The sequence below is a fragment of the Sorex araneus genome, chromosome 2, assembly GCF_027595985.1.
Source record: "Sorex araneus isolate mSorAra2 chromosome 2, mSorAra2.pri, whole genome shotgun sequence".
NCBI lineage: Eukaryota > Metazoa > Chordata > Mammalia > Eulipotyphla > Soricidae > Sorex > Sorex araneus.
The window spans coordinates 236740959-236757181 of record NC_073303.1 but is presented as its reverse complement, the minus strand read 5'-3'; the positions used below and the strand labels follow the sequence as shown (position 1 = coordinate 236757181).

At 64.0% G+C, this 16223-nt stretch overlaps 3 protein-coding genes across 3 annotated transcripts; 2 read left to right on the top strand and 1 right to left on the bottom strand.

Annotated features, from left to right (window-relative positions):
• The first annotated feature begins 368 nt into the window (after positions 1–368).
• Positions 369–11279, top strand: LONP1 (lon peptidase 1, mitochondrial). Its single transcript, XM_004619408.2, has 18 exons — positions 369–827; positions 4441–4529; positions 4786–4905; positions 5339–5576; positions 5672–5733; positions 6044–6173; positions 6555–6638; positions 6749–6969; positions 7454–7592; positions 7735–7913; positions 8281–8368; positions 8546–8668; positions 8744–8860; positions 9186–9326; positions 9538–9703; positions 10051–10268; positions 10345–10509; positions 10978–11279. The coding sequence occupies exons 1-18, from the start codon at positions 390–392 to the stop codon at positions 11158–11160; spliced, it is 2901 nt and encodes a 966-aa protein (XP_004619465.2). The 5' UTR covers positions 369–389; the 3' UTR covers positions 11161–11279.
• On the bottom strand, positions 11231–12708 carry RPL36 (ribosomal protein L36). The gene is made up of 4 exons (XM_004619409.2): positions 12645–12708; positions 12385–12479; positions 12019–12153; positions 11231–11440 (listed from the first exon to the last, which is right to left on the bottom strand). Exons 2-4 carry the CDS (start codon positions 12475–12477, stop codon positions 11351–11353), a joined length of 318 nt encoding a protein of 105 aa, XP_004619466.1. The 5' UTR covers positions 12478–12479; positions 12645–12708; the 3' UTR covers positions 11231–11350.
• A 2218-nt stretch (positions 12709–14926) lies between these two features.
• MICOS13 (mitochondrial contact site and cristae organizing system subunit 13) lies at positions 14927–16223 on the top strand. Its single transcript, XM_004619488.2, has 4 exons — positions 14927–15082; positions 15461–15638; positions 15733–15784; positions 16039–16223. Exons 1-4 carry the CDS (start codon positions 15054–15056, stop codon positions 16134–16136), a joined length of 357 nt encoding a protein of 118 aa, XP_004619545.1. The 5' UTR covers positions 14927–15053; the 3' UTR covers positions 16137–16223.

Sequence of the window (16223 nt, the reverse complement as noted above, 5' to 3'; positions counted from 1 at the left end):
CCCGGGTTCGATCCCCAGCATCCCATATGGTCCCCTGAGCACCGCCAGGAGTAATTCCTGAGTGCAAAGCCAGGAGTAACCCCTGTGCATCTCCGGGTGAGACCCAAAAAGCAAAAAAAAAAAAAAAAAAAAAAGTGGTCCGGGTGTGCACTCTTGGAAGCGGGCTCGAGCCGGTCGCATGGGCTCCGCCCAGAAAACACCCCTCGCTTCCGGCCACGCCTGACCACGCCCCATATATTCCGTGCCACACCCAGAGATCTGGGCCACACCCATCCACTATTTAGACCACGCCCCTTGATCTCTGGGCCACGCGCTCGAGTCACGTGCTCTTCCTCAGTCCGGCGCGAGGAAGTGACGCAAGCCGCGCGCGCCGCCAGGATGGCCGGGCCATGGCGGCGGGCGCAGGCTACGTGCGCCTGTGGGGCGCTGCGCGGTGCTGGGCGCTGCGGCGACCGCTGCTGGCCGCCGCCGGGGGGCGGGTCCCGGCCGCGGGCGCCGCGTGGTGGCCCAGAGGTTGGCGGACGTGCGACGCGTCGGCTTCCTGGGCGCTGTGGGGCCGCGAGCCTGCGTGGGCCACTCCGCGGCGGGGACTCTGGGACGCGGGCAGCCGCGGCGGCGGCGGCGGCGGCGCCTTCTCGGGCGGTGAGGACGCCCCCGAGGGCGGCGCGGAGGACGGGAGCGCGGGCTCCGGGGGCAGCGCGGGCGGCGGCGAGGGCCCGGTCATCACGGCCCTCACGCCCATGACCATCCCGGACGTTTTCCCGCACCTGCCGCTCATCGCCGTCACCCGCAACCCGGTGTTCCCGCGCTTCATCAAGATCATCGAGGTAACGGGGGCGCCCCCGGCCCTCCCCGCGCCCCGGCCTCCTCCGTCCCGGTCAGCCGGTTGGACCCGGTGGGGGGCGGTCACTTAAGCAGAGATCCGGGACCTTGCCGCTTCTTTGTTGGTTTGATTTTTGAGTCACACTCGGCGATGCTCAGGGCTGACTCCTGGCTCCGCACTCAGGAACCATCTCCTGGCATGGCTCGGGCGTGGGGGGACCCTCTGGGGTGCCGGGGGTCGAACCCGGGTCGGCCGCGTGCCAGGCAAAACTCCCCGCAGTCCTATCGCTCCCGCCCCTCGCCAGCGTCTTTAGACACGTTATTTCTCCAGCCGCCCGAGTTCCCATCCTGGCCTCCCCACCACCAATAGAATGAACCGGAGGCCAAGTGGTTGGCCTCCCTGCTTTGGGGGGGGGGGGTGGTCTTGTACCCAGGGAGCTTATTGAACCCTCATTCACCGCCCACTGAGATACCCCCAGGACAGGAAAACATTGACTCTCAATCCCTGGTGGATGTCAGGCTCCGCGTGGGCGATCCGGCGCATCTGCGCCCTCAGGGGTCAACACTCCGGAGACCTGGACCGCACAGGGCTGGGGTCCCGGCTGGAGTTGTTTCGGACACAGCCAAGAACACGGTGTAGTTTGCCTTTGGGGCGAGACAGGCGCAGTTATATGGAGATGGTACTTGGCAGGCACCCTGGGTGTTAGTGGCTAGTTACAGCTACAGTTGTAGATCGCAGAGCTGTGTGTGTGTGTGTTGTGTGGTGTGTTTCTTTGACTGTTGTCCAACCGGGGGCCCCCCTCACCTACCTGTTGCTGTGGAGTTTTATGCATTGATACAGTTTTCATCCCTGTCTCCCTTGAAGTTTTTGTGTGTCTTATGCATTGATGCCATTTTCATCCCTCCCTCGAAATATCCTGGGGACCCGGAAACCCGGCTACACCGGCCTGGGGATACGTCTCTGTGGTTCATTTCAGTGTTTGTGGCCCGCTGCCGGGTGGGCCTTGTGGACTGAGGGGCAGACCTCTGGGAGGTGGCCCCTGAGGGATTTGAGTGCTGGAGAAGAAAGGAAAGAGCAACCCCCAAACTCACATGCAGAGAGCCATGAGTGGGGGCAGGTGGGGCTGGCTGATGCAAGCGGGTGAAAGACACTTGGATGCCGGGAGCTTGGGTTTTCAGAGCAGGGAGAAACCCAGATGTGATTCCCCTCTCCTCTCTTCCCCCTCCTCCCTCCCTGCCTCTCCGATCCCCCCCTCCCCTCCCCCCTCCTCCTTCTCCGTCTCCCTTCCCCTCCCCCCATGCTGTGGAATTGTAGAGCTCCAAGGGGAAAGGTTATCTGAGCGAGGTCACACAGTGAGTCAACGTCCTGTCCCCGAAGCCCGTGCCCCGCTGCCAGCGTCTGTGGAGTGAATCAGCTACCCGGACCTCCCAGGACTAGCCTTGGGTAGGGTGCTGAAGGCCTCCCACCCACCCACCCACCCACCCAAGTCTAAGTGATCTTGCCCGGAGAATGAATGAGGTTTCTTAGGGACCCCGCCCCGCCGGAGCCCCCTCCCGGGCCACCCACCTCCCCCGCAGGCCGCTCCCCCAGGCCTCCCACATAACAGTGTCTCACCTCTGTGACCTCTGGGGAAGCCAGGCCACACCGGGAAGATTTCGGCCATTTCTTTCTTTTTTTGGGGGGGGGGTCACACCCGGCGATGCACAGGGGTCACTCCTGGCTCTTCACTCAGGAATTACACCTGGCAGTGCTCAGGGGACCATATGGGATGCTGGGATTAGAACCTGGGTTGGCCGTGTGCAAGGCAAACGCCCTACCCGCTGTGCTATGGCTCCAGCGATTTCGGCCATTTCTGAGGGCCTCAGTAGAAGCTGTTGGGAGGCCGGGGAGATAGGGCAGGCTTCCCCTGGCCTGGCCTCGCTTGCAGCTGACCTCGGTTCCAAATCTAGCACCACCTGGGGGGGGGGGTCCCCGAACAGTCCTAGGAGGGATCCCTGAGCACTGTTGGGGTCAGGGAGACAGCACATGCTCCTAACCTGCTTGATCCCTGGGACCCCACATCTCCCTTGAGCACTGAGTTGGGAGCCCCCAGACATCTCCTGGCCCCATAACGGGACAGGGGGAGGGGCTGCCAGGCTGCAGCAGAGGCTCTGCATGCGAGAGGCCAGGGTTCCGCCCCCCCACCACCACATGATTCACCCACACTGCTGGGGGTGAACTTCAAACTCGTATGGCTCTGAGACCAAAAAGAAAAAATTTGATTTTGGGGCCACACCCAGTTGGTGTTCCTCCTGGTGGGACTGACTGTAGGGTGCCGTACATTGAATCCGGGTCAGATACAGGCAAGGCAAATGCCCTCCCCATTGTCCTATCTCTTATCCTCACCTCAGCCCAAGTTGTTTTTTTTTTTTTTTTTAAATCAAAAGCTTTGCTATTTGTGGCTCTGTGAAAGTCTAGAAGTATGCCCTCCGGGAGTCATAGTACAGCGGGTAGGGTGTTTGCCTTGCATGTGGCCAACCTGGGTTCAATCCCCGGCATCCCATATGGTCCCCCGAGCACCGTCATGAGTGATTCCTGAATGCAGAGCCAGGAGTAACCCCTGAGCATAGCCCGGAGTGACCCAAAAAAAGCCAAAAAAAAAAAAAAAGTGTACCCTTTTGCAGGGTAGATCCCTCTCCTTGGCCCCACCCCCAGCAGGCGTTTCTCTCCGCCCAGCCTTCTAGGATCAGGCCTGTGCCTCAGCTCAGGGCCCCCTCAGCTCTGCAGCAATGGCAAGAATCCCTTGTTTGCCTGTCCAGGCACTCGGGGAGTTTCTTTCGCCACACCCGAGCTGGCCCTGGGGTCAGGGAGGTGCTGACAGTGAGGCTTCCCTGAAGGGAGCTCACGGATACTCCGCGCCTGCCCGAGCCCACATCTGTTTTAGCCCCTGACCACCCAGTACTGAGACCCTCTTGCAGACGCCAGGGGAGGGCGGGTGGTTGCAGAGCCAGCAGGCTGGGGGCCGGGCCCCTCTTGCCCCAAAATGTCCCACAAAGTGGCAGACCCTCCCCGTGCGCAATCCGGAGCCCTTGCTGGGGTCTGAAGAGAGGATGGGGGTGATGCTGACCTTGGGCCCACTTGGCCAGCAGACAGTGACCCTCCCCCAGCCTTACCTGAGCACCACTAGGGGGCGCTCCTGAGCATGCAGCCTGGAATAATAGAGTAAAGGCGCCACCAGGGGGCGCTGCTGCGCACAACCAGGAACAGGCCCCGAGCACCCCCAGCAGTGAACCCCCCACCAAAGTGCCCCTGGCTCAGATTGCCAAGCAAAAAGCCGCGCTGGAAATTGGACTTTTGGCCGGTGTCTTGATTCTGGCCATTGGTTGGTGGACACCCAGGTGTCCCTCGCCTGCCCCCCACACTTCGTCCCACTCCAGGGCCCCCACGGGCTCGTTCTGTCTTCCTTTTCAGGGTTCGGCCCTACCCCCTGGGTTGTGCTGACTCGCTCCCGGGGCCCAGTTAGCCTGTGGCCCGCGAATCTTTCTAGCCCCTGCAGCTGTGGGGGAGTGGGCGCAGGAGTGGCTGTCCCCCCGCCCCTCCTCGCCCCCAGCTCACTGCCGTGGTCTCTGTCCTGCCAGGTTAAAAATAAGAAGCTGGTCGAGCTGCTCAGGAGAAAGGTCCGCCTGGCCCAGCCATACGCCGGCGTCTTTCTCAAGAAAGATGACAAGTAAGTGGCGTCTCCCCGGCAGACTGGGCTGCCAAACCCTTAACCTGGAAGTAGTTCGACGAGAGGTCCAGGCCAGGGGCTGTGCCCACCCTGGGAGCCCGGGCAGGAGACTGGGTGCTGTGTAGTGGCTGGGACCAGGGGGACCGCCACCCCGAGGCCCCTTTCTGTGTCCCAACCTGCTTTGATGTAGAGCCTGGTGGGCCCCAGCAGGTGGGTTCCCCGAGCTGAGCCCCCCTCGGCCTCTTGTCCCCCTCAGCAATGAGTCCGACGTGGTCGAGAGCCTGGACGAGGTCTACCACACGGGGACATTTGTCCAGATCCACGAGATGCAGGACCTCGGGGACAAGCTGCGGATGATCGTCATGGGGCATCGAAGGTGTGGGGGTCAGCAGGGCTGGGGGCTGGGGTGCAAGTGGCAGGGGTAGGGGGCCGGGTGCGAACCTGTTTGTCAGCCACCCGATATAGTCACTGTGCGCGGCCATATCCCCAGTGGGGCTCGTCCAGTCAAGGCTTGACAAGGCCTGGTGTCTGCCTGCCCTCAGTGGAGGGGGCATACAGCGCCGTCCCACTCAAGTGGGGAGGAAGAGCCCTGAAATGGGGTGGGGGCCGAGCTCTGGGTGTGGTGGTGCTTTGGGGGCAGAAGAAAGCGTGCTGGGAAAGAGGGCTCCTGCGTTCAGGGACCACCCCTGCAGATCATGGGGGCCTCTGTTCTGGCCTGGAGGTGGCGCCCTCAGGGCGCTGAGGAAGGACTGGCGCATCCCTGGTGGAGGGCAGGGGACCTCACGCCGTCCTGCCTGATCGCCCCCCAGGATTCACATCAGTCGCCAGCTGGAGGTGGAGCCCCTGGAGGAGGTGGCTGCGGCGGGAACGGAGCAGAAGCCCCGCAGGAAGGCCAAGCGGGGCAGGAAGGAGGCGGACGAGGCCCCGGGCGTGGGGCGCCAGGCCGACGTGGTCCTGGGGCCTGCCCTGGACGCGCCCGGCGAGGTGCTCATGGTCGAGGTGGAAAATGTGATGCACGAGGAGTTTCAGGTCACGGAGGAAGTCAAGGTAAGCTGGTGAGGCCTCCCCACAGCCCCTGGGCACCCTGGCCCACGGCATCCTGCCAGGCACCCCCTCACCTCCCCCCCCCCCACCCCCGCCAGGCCCTGACGGCTGAGATTGTGAAGACCATCCGGGACATCATTGCCCTGAACCCGCTTTACAGGTGGGGCCTGCGGGCAGATGGGCTCGGCCGCTGGGGGGAGGTGGAGGCGCTCCAGTCCCCCCTTCCCCAGACTGTGGGAGCCAGAGCCCAGTCAGGTGCAGGGGGCTGTGCTGGGCCCTGCAGTCTGCTCCAGGGGGGTGGGGATGCAGTCACTATCACTCAGTGACGGTGGAGGGGTGTCTCGGAGGGGCCCTCGTGCTCGCCGCCTCCTGGCCTGGCTCCCTGGGCCTTGCCCTGTGCTCCCTGCCCGCCTCCATGATGGGTGGCGCCCAGGCCTGCAGTGGCAGCGGCGACTACTTGGTGGCTGCAGGGAGTCAGTGCTGCAGATGATGCAGGCTGGACAGAGGGTGGTGGACAACCCCATCTACCTGAGCGACATGGGTGCCGCGCTGACGGGGGCCGAGTCCCACGAGCTACAGGACGTGCTGGAGGAGACCAACGTGAGCCCCCGCCCTTCGATCCGGCCCCGCCCACAACAGCCCCGCCCCATAACCCGGCCCCGCCCACAGCCCAGCCAAAGATCCCATCCCCTCTGCCCGCCCTAGTCCCTCCCTTGATGCCAGACTCTGCCCCATGCCAGGCTCCTATGGGCCGGCCCTGCTGATATGCTCCACCTCTTTCCTGAGCCCGCCCCCGACGTAGGGGTGGGGGGGTCCTCTATGCTTCCCTGCCCTGAGGGCTGGTGTATGGGACTCCCCCAGGCCGTGCTCTGGTCTCCTGAGTTGGTCCGGAGCCAGTGTTTCTAGATCCCGATGGTCAGGTGGCAGCTCTCAGGGTGCTGTCACCCCCACTTCTGAGTCTTCTCCCCCTCTCCGCGGCAGATTCCCAAGCGACTGTACAAGGCCCTGTCCCTCCTCAAGAAGGAGTTCGAGCTCAGCAAGCTGCAGCAGCGCCTGGGGCGGGAGGTGAGGGGAGAAGGCCCAGGGGGTGGGCACCCTCACTGCGCGGGTGTGGCCCCCGCCTGGGGGTTGGGGTTCCGGTCCCGCCCTCCCGCCTGAGCCCGCCCCTGGCGCAGGTGGAGGAGAAGATCAAGCAGACGCACCGCAAGTACCTGCTGCAGGAGCAGCTGAAGATCATCAAGAAGGAGCTGGGGCTGGAGAAGGAGGACAAGGACGCCATCGAGGAGAAGTTCCGCGAGCGGCTCAAGGAGCTGCAGGTGCCCAAGCACGTCATGGACGTGGTGGACGAGGAGCTGGGCAAGCTGGCGCTGCTGGACAACCACTCATCCGAGTTCAAGTGAGTGGCACCCCTGCCTCGCCCCCAGAGCCTCCTGCATGGGCTCCGGGGGGGTTGCCCAGGGTGCCCGTGCTGCCCGCGCCCTGCCCGGGAATCTGCCCTCTGAGCACGCGGGCACCGCCACTTTGGGGCAGAGGCGGGAAGCGGGGGCGACCCCTGGGAGACACTGCCCACCTGGCCTGCTGCTGGCCTCCAGCCCTCCAGCCCTGCTGGCTTGAGGGGAGGCGGGCTCCTGTCCCGTCCGTCCCCCTCTTCGACCCCACCTTGGCTCTCCCGTACTGAGATAGCTAGCCCGCCTCCTGGCCTCAGTTTCCCTTCCCAGATGTTGGCTCGTCTGTCCTGTTCGCACTATACTCTTTCTTGGGTGACTTGGAGTTCCGGAACAGCTCCTGCCTAATTTGGGGGGGTGTCACTGGGGAAATGGGTTTCCCTCCCCGCTGCTCTGACCAGCAGCTGGTCCCACTCACCGCGCCCACCCCTGCAGCGTCACCCGCAACTACTTGGACTGGCTGACGTCAGTGCCGTGGGGCAAGCACAGCGCTGAGAACCTGGACCTGGGCCGGGCGCAGGCGGTGCTGGAGGAGGACCACTACGGCATGGAGGACGTGAAGAAGCGCATCCTGGTGAGGCTGCAGGGCTGGCAGGGTGGCATGGTGGCGCAGCCCTGTCGCTCACCCCTTTGGCCCAGGGTCCATCCCTCCCCGTTGCTGCCGCCTCTGCCAGGCAGAGCTCCAGGTCTCATTGGGTGCTGCCCCCCCCCCGCAGGAGTTCATTGCTGTCAGCCAGCTCCGGGGCTCCACCCAGGGCAAGATCCTCTGCTTCTACGGGCCCCCCGGTGTGGGCAAGACCAGCATCGCCCGCTCCATCGCTCGTGCCCTGAACCGCGAGTACTTCCGCTTCAGCGTCGGGGGCATGACGGATGTGGCCGAGATCAAGGGGCACAGGTAGGTGTCCCCCGCCCCCATTTCTGTGTCCCTGGGGATAAGTCTGGTGGTGCGAGGCCCGTGGCAGAGGACCGCTGCTGCTCCCTAGGGGACGGTTGCTGGCAAGTCCCAGGGCAGGGATTTCAGGCCTGGCTGAATCCAGGCGCTCAATGGTAGGGCCAAGTCGCAATGCCTCAGCCAACACCCCTGGTTTTCTAGTTGCCGGGCACCCCCCCCCACCACCACCACCAACCACCACCACCACCACCAGCCCTTCCAGTCTCCCAGCTCTGCTCCCATGAGCTTTGGGCCAGAGGTGTGGGGCTGGCACCTGCCCATGCTCGTGCCTTGAGTGCGGGGGCAGAGCCAGGTGGTGTCTGTCCCACAGGCGGACGTATGTGGGTGCCATGCCCGGGAAGATCATCCAGTGTCTGAAGAAAACCAAGACGGAGAACCCTCTGATCCTCATCGATGAGGTCTGTGGGGGGGCGCCCCTCACCCCGGGGCCTGGCCGTGGGGATGCCCCCGAGTCCCTGAGCCGCCACACTGTGCCCGCTGACCCTCTGGGCTTGGGTCGGCCCCGAGCCCCGTGCCCCACCCCAGTGTGTGGCAAACGGGACCTGATCACCCGCGCACCCACCGCTGCCCCCTAGGTGGACAAGATAGGCCGCGGCTACCAGGGGGACCCCTCATCGGCGCTGCTGGAGCTGCTGGACCCCGAGCAGAATGCCAACTTCCTGGACCACTACCTGGATGTGCCCGTGGACCTGTCCAAGGTGCGCGCCCGTGTGGGTTGGGGGGTGGTAGGGTGGGGCTGGCCCACGCTGCAACCTCCCGCCGGCCCCGCCCAGGTGCTGTTCATCTGCACGGCCAACGTCACCGACACCATCCCCGAGCCGCTCCGGGACCGCATGGAGATGATCAACGTGTCGGGCTATGTGGCCCAGGAGAAGCTGGCCATCGCCGAGGTGAGGCTGCCTGAGCACTGAGCACTGAGCCTGGGATAGCCCTTGGGCGACGCTGGGGAGGCCCCGGAGGGAGGAGCAGGAAGATCGGGGGTCCCGGTGCTCACATTTACCCGCAGACAGCGATGGGGGCGTCTGCAACCTCTGTGGGGGGGGAGCGGGGCTGCTGAGGCGTGACAAGAGACTTGGCGGGTCCCCGAGCCCCATCAGGCAGGGCCCACACTGCAGTCACCCCGCTCCGGGCCCTGGACTCGGGGGCGTGAGGTGGGCGTGCAAGGGCATCCCCTCGCCCCAAGGCCCAGCCGCGCTCTGCCCTCTGCCCCCACAGCGCTACTTAGTGCCCCAGGCCCGTGCCCTGTGTGGCCTGGACGAGGACAAGGCACGGCTGTCGGCGGACGTGCTGACACTGCTCATCAAGCAGTACTGCCGGGAGAGCGGCGTCCGCAACCTGCAGAAGCAGGTGGAGAAGGTGTGTGCGGGCCGGCGAGACCCCAGGGGAGCAGGCACAGGCAGCCCCTGGCAGGGCCGTGGCGTGTGCTGCTCCCCTCCCGTTCCCCGGGAGCAAAGGTAGCACCAGCAGACACTCCCCCATGGGCAGGCCTCACCCTCCAGGGTAACTGTACTCGAAGAGGCAGAGGCCCCTGGGTCCATCCCTGTCCCCTGCCTGCCCGCCCCCCCAGGTGCTCCGCAAGTCCGCCTACAAGATCGTCAGCGGCGAGGCCAGCTTCGTGGAGGTGACACCCGAGAACCTACAGGACTTTGTGGGGAAGCCCGTGTTCACGGTGGAGCGCATGTACGACGTGACCCCGCCCGGCGTGGTCATGGGGCTGGCTTGGACCGCCATGGGTGAGAAGCACTGGGACCCGGGCCCGGGCCAGCATGCTGAGGGCCCAGAGAGGTTTCTGAGAGGGACGAACACAGGGCTTGGTGCTTCCACGGTGGGGCTGTGGGTATAGGGGGCTTGCAGGCGCCCCTGGCTGGCCTAGACTCACTAGGACACAAGTTCCCCTGCCCATCTGACCCGGGCTAGGTCCCCCAGCACAGCCTGGTCCCCTGAGCACAGAGCCAGGAGCATGCACCAAGGGTAGCCCTCCCACAAGGACACCCCGCCCTGGAGGCCAGTGCCCAGCTCTGGGGGTACTGGACGGGGTTGGGGGTTCCAGGAGTGGCTCCCAGCAACCTCCGTCTTCCAGGAGGCTCCACGCTGTTTGTGGAGACGTCCCTGAGGCGGCCGCGAGACAAGGACAGCAAAGGGGACAAGGACGGGAGCCTGGAGGCGACGGGCCAGCTCGGGGAGGTGATGAAGGAGAGCGCGCGCATCGCCTACACCTTCGCCAGGGCCTTCCTCATGCAGCAGGACCCTAGCAACGACTTCCTGGTCACCTCCCACATCCACCTGCACGTGCCCGAGGTGAGCCCTGCCGCCCCGCGCCCCCCCAACAGCCCCAGCCACCGCAGCACCCCTTCATCTGCTCCCCGTCCCCCAGGGCGCCACCCCCAAAGACGGCCCAAGCGCCGGCTGCACCATCGTCACGGCCCTGCTCTCCCTGGCGATGGGCCAGCCTGTGCGGCAGAACCTGGCCATGACGGGCGAGGTGTCCCTCACCGGCAAGATCCTGCCTGTGGGCGGCATCAAGGAGAAGACCATCGCGGTGAGTGCCTGCCCCTGCCCCGCCCGGCTCCTGGCTCCATCATGAAGTGACATGGGGCCAGGAGACTGCGCCGCACCTACCCCAGCACCGTCATGGTCACGCAGGCCGGTGACTCCTGTGTCCCCATTTAAAGTGAGACCCTAGGGGCTGCAGCCATAGCAGGGTGGGCAGGGCATTTGCCTTGCACATGGCCGACTCAGGTTCTATTCCCAGCATCCCATATGGTCGCCTGAGCACTGCCAGGACTCATTCCTGAGTGTAGAGCCTGGAGTAACCCTTGTGCATTGCCAGGCATGACCCAAAAAGCATAAAGAGTGCGCCCCTAAGACCACCACACACCACTCATCTGGGCAGGACAGTCAAGACCGGGAGCCCCCCAACCTGATCCTGGGAGCAGGCGCGGGACTGCAGCAGCCCTGCTTCCATCCCAGGGGTCTCAGGGCTGACCCCCCCGCCCCTCCTCCCCAGGCCAAACGCGCAGGTGTGACGTGTGTGGTGCTGCCAGCAGAGAACAAGAAGGACTTCTACGACCTGGCGGCCTTCATCACCGAGGGCCTGGAGGTGCACTTCGTGGAGCACTACCATGACGTCTTCCGCATCGCCTTCCCGCACGAGCAAGAGCGGCCAGAGGCCGTGGCGCTGGACCGGTGACAACCTAGCCCTGCCGTGGCTCAGGGACCAGGTTCAGCCAAGGACTCAATGATGATCAATGACGACTTAATTCCAAGACTGCACATATTTAATTATGATTAAAAAAACCATTTCCAGAATACAACGCCTGCTTGCCTCCATCCCCCGCACATGCGCAGCCCTGGATTGCGGGTTCTGCTGTTAGCGAGGCTCAGTCCTTCTTGGCAGCCGCCTTGCGCATGGCAGCCAGCACATTGCTCAGCTCCTCTCTCTTCCTCTTGGCCCGGATGTGGGTGCCCACCTGTTGGGAAGCGCCCATCAGCCAGTGGGAACCCCAGCCCTTCCCCATGACAAATGACAGGCATGGGACAGCTGGGGGAGGGCCCTACTCAGTAAGTCCAGCAACTAAACTTGCCTGCCCAGACCCACAGCTAGAAAGGCGCACGCCATGCAGAAACCTCTGCTCAAGGCCTCCTGGTTCTGGGGACACACCAAGCAATGTTCAGAGGGCCCCTCTGGGATGCCAGAGCTGGAACCAGGGTCAGTCGTGTGCAAGGGCACATGCTCCCCGCTGTCCCACCGCTGACCTGAACCCCATTTTGATTTCTGGGTCGGTCTGGTTGAACAGTCCCACATACTACACGTTTCTGTTTGCAAACCTGCCTCCTGGGCTCGGGTGTTTTGGGATCAAACTACTTGTGATGTAAACATGACACCAGCTCTGACCTTTATCTCTTAGCTTTTTGGGTCACACCCGGAGATGCTCCGGGGTTACTCCTGGCGGTGCTCGGGAGACCACATGGGATGCTGGGAATCAAACCCGGGTCGGACAAGGACAACGCCCTACCCGCTGTCCTGTCGCTGCAGCCCCCGACCTACCCTTTTCTTGATGAACTTGAGGGCGCGCTTGTCCTTGGACACCTTGAGCAGCTCCATGGCGCGCCGCTCGTAGGGCGCGAAGCCGCACACCTCTCGGATCATGTCCCGCACGAACTTGGTGTGTTTGGTGAGGCGCTGGGGGAGGGGGAAAGCGGGGCGAGGGGATCCGTCAGGGTGTCGGGGCTGCCGCACCCCGAAGCGAGACGCCCCGCGCCCGGTATGCCCCCCACCCCACGGTTCAGGCTCGGCGCGGTGCCCGCGCTCGGCAGGCTGACTCCTACTTGTGCGCCGGAGCCCGCTCCCTTTTGCCCCGGACTCCCTCCTCGGGGCCGGGACCCCTCCCCGCCACGCGCGCCCGACACTCACCCCGCGGCGGCGGCTGTGCCTCGGCTTGCTCACGTTCTTGGTCACTTTATGGCCCTTGTTGAGGCCCACGGCCATGGGGTAGCGCAAAGCCATGGCTGCAGGGACAAGGATGGAGAAGAGAGGTGCGAGTGAGCACGGGCTCCCGGCTCCGCCCGGACGCCCTCGCAGCACCCAAGGGCCGGCCCCCGCCAGTCGCACCGGCACCCGGGGACCCCGAGACCCGGATGGAGGCAGATTCTCCGCCAGCACGGAGCACGGACCTGAAGCTCTTCGATGGCTGCCGAAGTGGAAGGACCGGCCCCGCGCGGGATTCTGGGATATCTAACTTCCGGCGCGGCAGGGCGGGCCAGAGAGGCCGGTGGGCGCGCGCTTGCCGCCTGGCGGTCGGAGGTTTCACTGAGGCTGCGCTGAGCAGGCGCGGTCGCGCGCTGAGAGGGCAGTTAACTGCACGCAGCAGGCAGTGGGCGTGGCTGTGGCTGCGGAGCCAAAGTGTTTGACCACTCCTGAACGACATGCGATTATCGGTCAACAAACAAAACGTCTGCCAACGGAGGTACAGAATCGGGTCGCTAGTACAGCGGGAGGGCTCTTGCCCGACCGAAGTTCGGTCCCAGGCACCCCACAGGGTTTGCCCCCCATCTCTCCATTCCGCCAGGAGAGTGCAGAGGCAGGACTCTGAACATCAACGCGATATTGCTTCCCCAAAACAAACAAAAAAATGATAAATAAATGGAGGTACAGTAATAGTTTGGCCTCGGCTGAGGTTTGCATTCCTAGAGTGCACACGGGAAGCCCGAACGAATCCTTGCACGCTTTCAAACCCAGGTGAGGCTCTACCCCCAATTCTAGTTCTCATCTTTCTTTTTTTTTTCTTTTTAGTTCTCATCTTACACCTCAAACCCGGCTGTCCCACCTTCTGCAGGAGGGCCTCGGTATAGAATAGACCGTGATGGGGTCCCTGGACTCTGTGCTCGGAGCTGCCCAGGGTTTTCCTGACTGTAAAGCGTGAACTCCGTTCTTGGCGCTGCTTCCCTGCCCTGGGAATCTAGGATCCGAATTCCTGAGCCATGCGGGACAGACAAGAGGAGGAATTCGGAGGAATTCCAGGACCGGAGGGCCTTAGAGTGGGTGAAGCTGGGGACTCCCCAAATCTTTGGAACTTGGAGCCAGACCTATATAGTAAAGCAATTGCAGTGCTTCCTTGACACGCAGCGACCAGGGCTTGAACCCTTTCCATCCATCCCATGGGGGTCCTAGAGCACCTCCAAGAGTGATCCCTGAGTGCAGTGCCTGGAATAAGCCCTAAGCATCGCCGATGTGGCCCCCCCAAACAAAAAACCTCAACAAACTGGAACGAGTCCTTGCCCTCAATTTTCTTGCAGATCCTTCTTCCCCAGGCACTCCCTCACTCCCAGACTCTCTGCAATGAGAGATCTTGCCCCAAAGGCCGGAGGCCCCTTGCAGCTTCAGCCTGTCCCAGGGATGGGCACTACCCGGCCAAATGGACACCCAGCTCCTCACTTCCGTCCACTGGCCCGCAAACCTGCCTTCCCTGTGATTCCTGTCCGGGATCACGACTCAGACGCCAGAATACTTTCAGGGTCTCCAGGTATGGTGGGCCACCATCTCGGCAGCAAGGATGGCGTTTCCGCCTCTCCCCACTCCCTCGCCCACCCACCCTTGGCTGTGCTGCAAACAACAGCTCCGCCTGAATGAATGAATGGGTGTGTAGCCGGATGAGCAGTCAATGTGGTACGCGGGAGAAATGAGGGTGACCAGATCCTTGCACAACCCACCGGCTAGCCTGACGGATTCTGTTTCCACCCTCAAAACGGACGTGCCACCAGGCTTGCACTTACCCACGTGAACCTCAGTCCCTCCTCCCCGTTTGTCCGCCCAGTGGGGCCAGGATTCGCTAACCCAAAGGGGCTCCCGACCCCAGAAGCCACACATTCTGACAGCCCCTGGACGCGCGGAGTTCCAGTAGGGACCGAGCCCGGCCCTGGGCCCGCCTCCTGGAGGGGCGGAGTCAGAGCTAGCGGGGACGTTGCTGGGAAACCACCACTCGGAGGCTGCTTAGTTCCGGGTGGCCCTTGCTCCGCCTCCTAGGGAGCCCCGCCCCCAACTCCACGCCACGTGCACGAGGGCCCGCCCCCTCTCGTAAACGTCTGTCCTGGCGTTGCTCTGACAACCACCTTCAAGGCCCCCTCTTCCTAGATGCGGGCTTCTTTTCCGGCGGGCACGGTGGAACCCACTCAGCGGTTCTTAGGGGCTTACTCCGGCTCTGTGCTCGGAGCCACCCAGGTGGCTCATCTAGGAAACGGGGCCACTTCTTTCACCCCGCGCGTGGGCCGTACAGGCGACCTCATTTCCCGTATGCAGCAGCAGGGCATTGAGGGTTTACCCTCCCCGAGGCTCGGCGTCGCCATCAGACTCCTTTTGCGGTAGATGCCGCCGACTGCGCTTCCCTTCGCGGCGGGCGCGGAAACTAGAGGCCGATTCCGTGGGCGCTGAGACTACAATTCCCAGAGAGCTTTGCTGTAGGCACGGAGACCACATTTCCCAGTGGCCCTCGCGGCGGGAGCCGGGACTACGTTTCCCAGCGGCCTTTGCGACTGCCGGCCGGAAGTCGGCTAACTGAGTGTCCTTGCGCGCGGCGCCCCGCGACGATGGTGTCCCGAGTGTGGTCGGTGTTGAGGTGCGTGGGCCCACCTGGAGGGTTCGGAATCCCCGAGAAGGCCCTCTTTGTGGAGACCTCTCGTTTCGTGCCCGCTGCCGCCGTGGCCCGGCTGTGGGGGCGGGGTCCCTGAGGTCCTCGGGGCTCGGGCCCCCGGGAATGTGTCCGCCGTGGATGGGCACGTTCTTGCGTGACCGGGGCCGCGCGTGACCTACGGGTGACGGCATGTTCCGGCCCATCCCGAGCGTCCGTGGAGTGCGGTGCCGATCTGGGGGCGGGGCGGGGTGTCCAGTGCCGTGGGGCACCCCCGGCTCCCCGTCACCGCCGGCTGGACTGCAGCTGGCCGCCTGCTTGCTCCGCGACCGTCCTGAGCTGCTCTGTGCCCTTCTTCCGACCCAGGTTGGTGCTCAAGGGCAGCGTGGCCGGGGGCGCCATCTACCTGGTGTACGACCAGGGTCTGCTGAGCACCGGCGACAAGAGCCAGGTGGCCCTCAAGAAGTACGAAGAGGTGGTGACTCCCGCCTTGTACAAGGCCGGCCAGTACGTGAGCGATCAGACGGGCCTGAAGATGCCCCAGGTACCCCGAGCTGGGCGAGGGCTCCGCGGGGTGGCCTGGGGGCCCCTCTGTGGTGCCTTACCCCCAGCTCCTCTCTGCCCCCTTCTCTCCGCAGCTCCCCGCCCTCCCAAAGGTTAACTTTCGCTTCCGGGACTCGTGGGACTCAGGTACGTCCTGGTTGCCGGTGTTTGGGGGTGGCAGGGGCCGCAGAGAAACCCAAACCGGGTATCGGCCTGGGCCTGATCCTCTCCTGCTGGTGCCCAAGCTAAGAGAGGAAAAGGCCCACTGGGGTGGCAGGAAGGGGAAAGAGCCACCCCCCACCCCCAAGCAGGAATAAAAGGAAAACGGGCAGGAGGGTCAGGGAGGGTGTGTGACATGGGCCCGTCTGTGACAGCTGGGATGGGGGCGTCTGTCCATGCAGGCATCGTGACAGTGATGAAGGCCCTGTCAGAAGCCCCCTCCAGGGCCTGCCAGTACACGCAACAGGGCTGGGACTACGTGAAGGAGCGCGTCAAATAGCCCGGAAGACTCCACGGATCCCACACTGGCCCCCGCTCGCAGTGCCAGCCCCGCCTGGCAAATAAAGGACTTTGGAAGCTTTTCAGA